This window comes from Triticum aestivum, chromosome 5B (assembly GCF_018294505.1).
Source record: "Triticum aestivum cultivar Chinese Spring chromosome 5B, IWGSC CS RefSeq v2.1, whole genome shotgun sequence".
Lineage (NCBI taxonomy): Eukaryota > Viridiplantae > Streptophyta > Magnoliopsida > Poales > Poaceae > Triticum > Triticum aestivum.
This window is the reverse complement of record NC_057807.1, coordinates 247,149,193-247,159,720: the sequence shown is the minus strand read 5'-3', so window position 1 is coordinate 247,159,720 and position 10,528 is coordinate 247,149,193. Positions and strand designations below refer to the sequence as shown.

Genomic DNA, 10,528 nt, shown 5'->3' with positions numbered 1-10,528 from the left:
GATAGATCGTGGGATCCGTGTTAGCACCAAAGCTCCATGGATTTTGCACTTGTTATTTGTTGATGATTGTATCATTTTTATGAAGTCAGATCATAGGAGTGCTTCCAGACTTAATTCAATATTGGAGGATTATTGTTTGGGATCGGGGCAGAGTGCCAACAAAGAAAAAAAGTTCGGTGTTTTTTAGTCCTAATTGTGGTGCTTCTGTCCGTCGAGGTGTTAAGAGCTCTTTGAATATTCAGAGAGAAGCATTGGCAGAGAAATATCTTGGCTTACCCACGGCGGCTGGAAGGATTACCGAGCAACATTTTGAACATATCAATGAGCAGTCAAGGGGTAAAGTGCAAGGATGGTGTGAACGGTTAATGTCATGTGCAGCAAAGGAGGTCCTTTTGAAATCAGTGGTCCAAGCACTACCGGCCAATTCTATGAGTTGTTTTAAACTCACAAAAGGTTTGTGCAAGAAGCTTACTACGACTACGTCAAAATATTGGTGGCTGGATCGTTGGATAAGAAAGGAATGCATTGGCAAAGTTGGGATAAAATGGCTATCCCTAAATTAAAGGGTGGCCTTGGTTTTAGAGACATGGAAGTCTTTAATGATGCAATGTTGGTAAACAAGCCCGGAGATTGCTTGAGAAGCCTAAGAGTCTTTGTGCAAGAGTATTGAAAGGCAGATACTACCCAAAAGGGGATTTCCTCACGGCTAGCTGCCCGTCGGGGGCGTCGAAGACTTGGAGAGCTATCATTACCGGTAGAGAGCTTCGCAAGACTTGTTTGATTCGCCGAGTTGGAGATGGAATGAAGACGGAAGTCTGGCATGATAACTGGATTATGGGTACAAGGACTATGAGACCGATGGGGAAACTTATTGAAAACCCGATCCGTCTTGTAAGTGATCTGGTTGTGCCAGACACGGGTGAATGGAATATCCATCTAATTCGGCAGGTATTTTATGCCCCAGATGTTGACGCCATTCTAGCAATGCCACGCCCAAGGAACTCAGGAGAGGATATTTGGGCATGGGCATGGGAAAGATCAGGCATGTTTACAATTAGATCAATTTACCGTGAAACGATGGATAGAAAATCTGCTCAAACTCTAACCATTGAGAGCTCATGAGGGAATGAGCAAACATTGAGGGTACTGTGGAAGCTACAAGTCCTACCGAAAATTACGATTTTCTGGTGGCGCATGGTCAAAAACATGCTGCCATGTTACAGTGAACTGAAGCGACGACACGTCAAAGTACTGCCAATCTATCCAATGTGTGGACACAATGATGAAACACTGCACCATACAATGCTTGAATGCAATCATGCGCGGCTGTTCTGGAATGAAGCTGATGTATTTTTCAATGTCAAGCGACCAAGGCTTCATTCCATGACTTGGTCTACGGACATGTTGGATGGAAAAATGTTCAAGAAGGACATGACCGCTATTTGCACTACCATCGGACAATATGGCACAACAGAAACAAATACACGCACGGGGAAATGCAATACGAACCACGACAGTCTATGGTCACCATTGCTGAGATTGTGCGGGCACTGGAAATACCGCATGTGGTCAAGGAGAGGTGAGCTCTGTTAGTCCACAATGGGCTGGACCAGCGGAAGGATGGATCAAGATAAATGTGGACGGTGCGGTCGATGACGAGAGGAGGAAAGGAGGAACTGGAATGGTGGCTCGTGATCATGCAGGTTCTTTTTTGGCGACATGATGTATAGGGTATGCGGGTGTCTTTGATCCCCTTTGCTTAGAAACCCTTGTCTGTCGTGATGTTGTGCTGCTGGCTAGAGAGAAGGGGTATCAGTCTATAGTCATTCAGACGGATTGTTTAAATGCAACAAGCTTGTGGGAGGCACGGCTGGAGAATAGATCAGCGGGCCACCATATTCTTATGGAGATTTAGGAGGATCTTCAATTCTTCCAGGGATTCGAGCTTCGTTATGCTTCGCGGCAAGTAAACTCTGTAGCACATAGCTTTCTGAGGTGCCATGTGTACTTAGATGGGCTTCCGTTGAATGAATAAAAACCGAAAAGCGGTGCTTCAAAAAAATATGTTGTTGGTGGCATATAACTCATGCTTCGTTAATCAAATTAAGGAGCGAAAAAGCCACACATGCCCTCTGAAGTATAAACCAGATACGGCGAGCAAATGAATCTAAAAACAATAAAAATAAAAGATATGGTGAGCAAATTACAAGGATTAGAAGTTGCATGCTGTAACTTGATGACAATTGGAGTACTGGTACTTTCAATCATACTAGTACTGGCACAAAATTTGATTGTGGGTTACCAACTCATTACTCCTACCTATCCTAGCCGGCACGTCCGGATCCCATCGAACGTTCTCCCCCGCCTCCACTTCTACCTTGCCCCGACGCCGCACCTCACCCACACGGCCACACTAACCCGTAATGCCGTAATGGCTCATCATGGCGAACGAACGGGGTACTTGGAACTAGCCGTCGTAGTACATGCCAAATACTCCCCACACGCATCGCTTTCCCCCAAATCAAAACGCAGACGATTCGCTTGCTGCTTCCTTCCCCCGCTCGTCCACATCCCCGTCTCGTCTCATAAACTTCGGCCTCTCTGCAACTCCCCTCCTCTTCCTCCCCCACTTCCTCCAACTTCCCACTCCTTTAATTGAAGGTTAAAGCCGCGGGGGCTCGTGAGTCGTGATTAGCTAGCCTGCTGCTCGCGCTCGGCCGGCAAGGAGGAGGGGGAGGAGGACGAGATCTCTTGCCTGTGCTGTTGGTCTCTTCTCTCCTTGCTTCGGGAGGGAGGGGAGGGGCGATGGTGGGGTCGCCCACCAAGCGGCTGGCGCGGCGGGTGATGAGGAGGCCGCTGGAGAAGGCCGGGATGGTGGGGCTCGCCGTGGTGGCCACGGCCACCGCAGCGCTTCTGCTGCTCGTCTGCGCCGCCTCGCTCCGCTGCTCCGCCGCCGTCGACTACGCGCTCGCGGCGCCCAGGAGGCTCTGGAGCGGCGGGGTCTCCATCGCGGCCGAGGCGTCGCCGTCGCCGTCGGCGGAGAGGGGGCGCGGCGCCGTTAAGAAGACAGCGGCGGCGGCGGCGATGGTGGTAGGGGAGGAGTGCGACCTGTTCAACGGGAGTTGGGTGTGGGACGACACCTACCCGCTCTACGAGTCCAAGGACTGCCCCTTCTTAGACGTCGGGTTCCGGTGCTCGGAAAACGGCCGGCCGGACGCTTCCTATGTCAAATGGCGGTGGCAGCCGTCGCGCTGCGATCTACCCAGGTTGGTTGGACTTCACTGCTTGCTTGTGCCGTTGCTACTAGTACCCCTCCCCTCCGTTTTTGTTTACTTAAGAATCGACTTGAACCTGTAGTTTTGCCAAGCTTCTTGCGTAAGAGAAATCTCATAGTCACTAGAACGTTAAATTCATTATCTGTCATGAATTTCAACGTGGCGCTCTATGGTGAGATGGATGCACAAATCGCATTTGTATTCCCAAGTTCCAATCCATCACGGGTCCTTGGTCACGTGGATAGGTTGGCTTTGCAGTTTATAGTTTCCAGTTGGGATTTTCCAGCACTTTCTTGGGCGAACTAGTCAAAAAGAAGAGGTTAGGATGGGCTTTATTAAATAAACGTGATGCAATCTAGCGATCGACATGTTGCATTTTGTACATAATGGGGATTAAAATTGCAGCAGTAGTTCTGACTTGTGAGATGGGTGCGCATTTTATAATCTGAACCCTACTAAACATTAGCTTATTCGAACATGGTGCTGCGGACGACCGATTCACGTTAGGAATTGGTACTGCACAGTTCGATTGGGAACTCACCTTTTCACACTTTGTTCTGATTGAATTAACAATGCCCAGAGTTAGCAATCAGCATGGTGCATTTTCTATATAATGGGAATTAAAATTGCAGCAGTAGTTCTGACTTGTGAGATGCGGATCCATGGGTGTGCATTTTATAATCTTAACCCTACTTAATACTCCCTCCATCCCAAAATAAGTGTCGCTGATTTGTACTACATCAGCGACACTTATTTTGGGATGGAGGAAGTATTAGATTATCCGAACAAGGTGCCGCATGTGACCGTCTCACCTTAGGAGTCAGCACTCCACAGTACGATTGTGAATACCCTTTAACTCTTTGCCCTGATTGACTTAGAAAATAAGTTGCGCTGAGTTAGTCTTTGGGTAAATAAATTAGTTATTTCAGGAAAATAATGTTATGCGCTGAGTTAGCCTTCGGGAAAATAATGATATTGTTCAATCATTTGGGTCTGACATGATGTTGCCATCTTTGCTACCACATGTGATTGGAAGTGGTCTCTTCCTGTAATTTGCCAAGTCCTCTGGTATTTCTATTGTTAGTGTTATGTTCAGCTGCACTGTGAAATGTGGGATATGTTGTTGGTTAGCTTTCTTAGTTAAATTCCTTGTTTTCATGCATGTGAATAGCCTTTAATTGAAGTTAAGGCTATCTCACAGAGCTATTCTTTCTCGAACACATCTTACATACCTATGCTGGAATGTTGCTATGTTAGGGTAGTTAATTTGATGGGAATCCTCATGCAATTGTAGAATGTTGAATGTTTGCAGATTTCTTTTCCATTGGCTAATCCAACCCAATTTAGGTGGGTAACCGAACCCAAGTTGGGGTAGGCTAGAGGTGAAACCCATAAAGATCTCGCGACCAACTCATGGCTCTGGCACATGGACTCTTAACGGACTCCTCCCATGTCAAATTCGGTCTACCCCGATCTCTCTTGACATTCTCTGCACGCTTTAGCCGTCCGCTATGCACTGGAGCTTCTGGAGGCCTGCGCTGAATATGCCCAAACCATCTCAGACGATGTTGGACAAGCTTCTCTTCAATTGACGCTACCCCAACTCTATCTCGTATATCATCATTCCGGACTCGGTCCTTCCTCGTGTGGCCACACATCCATCGGTGAAGTTAATACTTAATTTAATTTTCTAAAAAATGATGTCTCAGTAGGCAATACAAAGTCTCGCCCAAAATTAATTTTGTGAAACAAATCGCTATCTAATACCATCAGCAGCATTATGTCGTATAGTTTTACTACCAAACAATTAGGGATGATGATGTTAGTTACATGGGGCTAGTGCTGACTGTAGCCATGCTTTACCATGGGTCGTCATCATTGCATGAAGAGCTAAATAACAACACATTGTGCCACTATTTGCTGCCATTTAATTTGTGTCGATGATGATGTAATTTAGGGAATCTGCATGTTTGCAACATGTAAGAGACGGGTGCATGTGTTGGGTCTTATAATGTGTATGACTGTGACTGCAGCAAATAGTTTACTGTGCCTAGCACATCACTAATGGACAGACAAATCGTGAGCCTTTATGGTGAAACTGAAGAGCAGTGCATTGTAATGAACTTCGAACTCAGACATGTGGTGCTTATGAATTATGATATAGTCCACATTTTCTTAGAATAATCACAGTAATGACCTTACTGAGTGCCAGCGCCATTGAGCAACTTGAAACTCCTTGCAAATTGAAATCGTAGAAAAAATAGCTGATCATCAATTCCTTTGTATTATGTAAGTTCATGATTTTGCTTACCGCTACTAATCATGTCTATGTGAGCGGAACAACCTGAACAATATGCTTTTCTCCTCTAAGCATAATTTATCTCAGCTTCTAACTTAAATATTCTTTCCTCCCATTTCCTAGATTCGATGCCAAATTTATGCTCGAGAAGCTACGAAATAGAAGGGTGGTATTTGTTGGTGATTCAATTGGAAGGAACCAATGGGAGTCTCTGCTTTGTTTGCTCTCTAGTGCTGTTCCTAACAAGAAGTCCATCTATGAAATTAATGGGAGTCCCATCACAAAGCACATGGGTTTCTTGATTTTCAAGTTTAGCGACTACAATTGCACTGTGGAGTATTACAGATCTCCTTTTATAGTCCTTCAAGGCCATGCACCAGCTGGAGCCCCTAAGGTTGTTAAGTACACAGTTAGGGTGGATGCCATGGATTGGATGTCGGGCCGCGGTAAGTGGAGCAGTGCTGATATTTTGATCTTTAATACTGGGCATTGGTGGAACTACGAGAAAACTATCAGAGGGTAAGCAACTAAGAATACACATTATACTGACTTAATAACTTCTCCTGTCTCAGTGTTAAATGTTTCTTGTAGACATTGTCCTTTTTTTTTACCATCACCTTCGCGTTCACGAATTCACCTTTCATATTTGAAATTAACATCTACTGGTGATTAGTATACGCACCAGCAGAGTAGCATTTTGATTAGTATATACACTCCTGTAGTTTGTTCACGTGTATACTTTTCTGATAGCTGTTTAACAGAATTGTGATAGCATGATTCATGAAACTACTGAGGGTATGGAATGTTAAGATGTGGTTACAGCTAAATACATTAAAAAATAGGCCTATGAACTCTTTTGTTCTTTAATAAAACATACATAGAACTTAATAGTATGCGATTTCTGGTCCCCAACCTTATCTATGTGATGACTATTGACTGATATATATCTTTACCTGTGGTTCATTTTTTGTGGAACCACCACAATTGCATCTGCCGTAATCGACTTAAAACTAGGGTTACTTTGTCTGTACCAGGGGTGCCTATTTCCAAGAAGGGAGTGAGGTCAAGATGGAGATGACTGTTATTGATGCGTACCAAAAATCAATACGAACACTATTCAATTGGCTTCACAAAGAAGTTAACACAAGCAAGACCCACGTCATCTTCCGTACTTATGCTCCTGTGCACTTCAGGTCTGTATAATGAACGACTTATCAAAGCTACGTCTTCCTTTTTTATGTTTCCTTGCTAAAGCATTTTCGTTAAAAATGCTTATGTTTCAAGGCCCCAAACAATCATCACAGGCTGCTTGGATTGACACAATAAATTTTGGAGTCGGAATTTACTCATTATATTTTTTATTTGAAGCTTTATGAATTTCACTTTGCCAAAATATATTGCTCAATATATGATCCATCTTTCACCAGCCTTTTGCAATTTTACCAAATACTCCCTCCGTCCCATAATATAGGACATTTTTTGATACTAGTGTAGTGTCAAAAAGCGTCGTACATTATGGGACAGAGGGACTATATGACAGTATGGGTTATATAGGCACTTAAAAGGCGAATAATTGTTGGCTTCCTGACTTCTATGCTATCAAACATTGCATTAATTTCTCTTGTTTTTGATATTTTTTTAATCTATTTAACTATTTAAATACATGAATAAGTTGACCGATCTTTAACTAGAGTAATCCATGTTTTCCTCAGAGGTGGTGACTGGCGGAGTGGAGGGAGTTGCCACTTGGAAACTCTTCCTGATGCGACACCAGTTAAATCACTGGAGCAATGGGCTGACATGCTTCAACCTGTGCATAATTTTCTTGGGAGCAGCATCAGACCCAAGCTGCCTGGGTTAGCTATATTGAACGTGACACAGATGACAGCGCAGCGAAAAGATGGTCACCTCTCAGTATACCTCAGCCCTTCAGGGCCTGTCCCTCTGCACAGGCAGGATTGCAGCCATTGGTGCTTGCCTGGAGTTCCTGATACCTGGAACGAGCTTCTGTACGCTGTCTTCATGAAAAGGCAAACGATGATGGACCAAAATGTTTCTTCTCTTGCTGGCTCAACAACACTGAACACAGGCTGACTAAAATCCTGGGGTAGGCTACCTGATGCTCGCCCGGTGAAAGCTTGGTATCTAGGGTTCGTGAGTCTCCTGCGACAATGATGCTGTCAATGTGCTTCCCACTTAGGTAGCCTAATGGTGAAATGCATTTTTGTCAGAAGATGGGAGCTGGCTTGCAGGAACTGCACCACTCTGCTCTGCTGTACTGAGAGGTTAGTGACTATAAGAGCAAAATTGAAGGAAGTCATACATATAGCTGAATGTGATAGTCTGTTTTTCACAGAGGCGGCAAAAGTGTCAGCCGATGTGATCATAGATTAGGGGGGGCGCAGTCGGTGATGTAGGTAGTATATTGGCTGCTGTCATATTGGGGATGTTGCCGTGGTGATTGTATGTAATTCATCAATTTTATCCTTTACGGTATATTCTCAGTGGCTACAGCAGTTGATTTGCACAGTTCGGCGTTTCTATCCCTTCCCGAGCACTATGATTAACTAAGGATACCTTGTGTGTTGCTGCGGGAATTGGTTGATGAAAATTTGGATTGATAACATGGCAACTAAAATTTAAAATACATGACTTACTATACTTGATATATATTGTTATAACAATATTTATTGAATACACTGTTATAAATATCGGCCGATATTTAAGTTAATGGGCCTATTAATCGTGAATCCGTAGGTCACGGATGCGATTACACCTTATCCATCGCGTTAACTGAATAAAGGTTAAGAGAAATTTGCAAAATTGGGTGTTTTAGGTCAGCCTGTTCCCTCACTTCTCACACTCCGCTCCCCTCCCATAGTAACCCTCTTTGGAGGAGGCTAGGAGCAGCCACCGCTGTCGCCCCGAGCAGGTGCCGGTGCCATCTACCAGAGCCGCCTGCATCCTTGAGGATGCAGGCACCAAGCTTCTTCCTCCTGCTCGAGCTCGCTGCCCCCTCCCCCCTCCCCTCCTCGAGACCAGCACCACCGACACGGCAAACGAGCACGCCTTCCCCTCCCCGAGCTCGCATCCCTTCTTCCTGCTCCAGGTCGCCACCCCTCCCAAAGCAGTCTGTGTTATATGTTAATCTGCTTTGTGCTATGCTATATGCTGCTCATGCACTGTGCTATATGCTGTTGCTGCTTCTTATTGCATCTCCTTTATTGTTGCTGCATTATTGCTATATGTAGCTAAGATATATAGATATGGACCTAATTAACCTATCGATAAAGGGGTTACCGATAAATTCAGTTAATAGGCCGATTCGCCGATTAATCCCTACCCCTCACCCAACTAAGCAGCTACAAGTTACCGATATCATGAACATCGATTGAATATAAATAGAATAATTGAATGGAAACCATTTTCCCATGCATGGTTGAATGTTTTGGTAGGTCTTTTCCCATGCATGATTTGTATGTTGAGTTGGATTTTTTCCCATGCATAATTGTAAGGTGAAGTGGCATTCTTGCATGTTGAGGTGGGCTTTGTCCCATGCATAATTGTATTGTGAAGTGGCATTCTTGCATGTTAAGATATCTAAGTTAATGTGGATGGCTCTCTTATGCATATAGAATATCCTTCCCAGTCAGTGGTTGGGCAACAAAACAATCATGTTCATTCTGTTGGAGAATGTAGCATGCAATTTTTCTTAAAAAAATCTATGCTCACGCAAGATCTATCTAGGAGATGCATAGCAACGAGAGGGGGAGAGCGTGTCTACGTACCCTTGTAGACCGAAAGCGGAAGCGTTTATCACACGGTTGATGTAGTCGTACTCTTCGCGATCCGATCACGATCCAACCAATCTAGTGCCGAATGGACGTCACCTCCGAGTTTAGCACACGCGCGGCTCGATTACGTCTCCTCCTTGATCCAGCAAGCGGGAGAGGAGAAGTAGATGGGATCACAACCAACACGACGGCGTGGTGGTGATGGTGGTGGTGGAGCACCGACAGCGCTTCGCTAAGCGTCGCCGGGACGAGGCAGTGGAACTACGGAGTAACGGGAGAGAGAGTGGCGCCAAGGGCTTGGTGTGTCCTCTTGGGGCGTGCTACCTCTTGAGCACTACGTTGGATTTCCCCGAAGAGGAGAGGATGATGCAGCAAAGTAGCGTAAGTATTTCCCTCAGTTTTTTGAGAACCAAGGTATCAATCCAGTAGGAGACCACGCACAAGTCCCTCGTACCTACACAAAACGATAGCTACTCGCAACCAACGCGATTAGGGGTTGTCAATCCCTTCACGGTCACTTATGAGGGTGAGATCTGATAGAGATGATAAATAATATTTTTGGTATTTTTGATAGATAGATGCAAAGTAAAAAAGTAAAAGGCAAAGTAAAAACAAAGCAAGTAAATAAAGTGACAGAGATTGATATTGATGAGAATAGACCCGGGGGCCATAGGTTTCACTAGTGGCTTCTCTCAAGAGCATAAGTATTCTACGGTGGGTGAACAAATTACTGTTGAGCAATTGACAGAATTGAGCATAGTTATGAGTATATCTAGGCAATGATCATGTATATAGGCATCACGTCCAAGACAAGTAGATCGAAACGATTCTGCATCTACTATTATTACTCCACTCATCAACCGCTATCCAGCATGCATTTAGAGTATTAAGTTAAAAACAGAGTAATGCCTTAAGCAAGATGACACGATGTAGAGGGATAAATTCATGCAATATGATAAAAACCCCATCTTGTTATCCTCGATGGCAACAATACAATACGTGTCTTGCAACCCTTTCTGTCACTGGGTAAGAACACCGCAAGATTGAACCCAAAGCTAAGCACTTCTCCCATTGCAAGAACTACCAATCTAGTTGGCCAAACCAAAAAGGATAATTCGAAGAGACTTGCAAAGATAACTCAATCATACATAAAAGAATTC

General features: G+C 44.5%; 1 protein-coding gene across 1 annotated transcript; it reads left to right on the top strand.

Moving 5' to 3' along the window:
* Positions 1–2,383: 2,383 nt before the first annotated feature.
* On the top strand, positions 2,384–8,120 carry LOC123111198 (protein trichome birefringence-like 11). Its single transcript, XM_044531929.1, has 4 exons — positions 2,384–3,266; positions 5,698–6,093; positions 6,609–6,767; positions 7,287–8,120. The coding sequence occupies exons 1-4, from the start codon at positions 2,806–2,808 to the stop codon at positions 7,666–7,668; spliced, it is 1,398 nt and encodes a 465-aa protein (XP_044387864.1). The 5' UTR covers positions 2,384–2,805; the 3' UTR covers positions 7,669–8,120.
* The last annotated feature ends 2,408 nt before the right edge of the window (positions 8,121–10,528 follow it).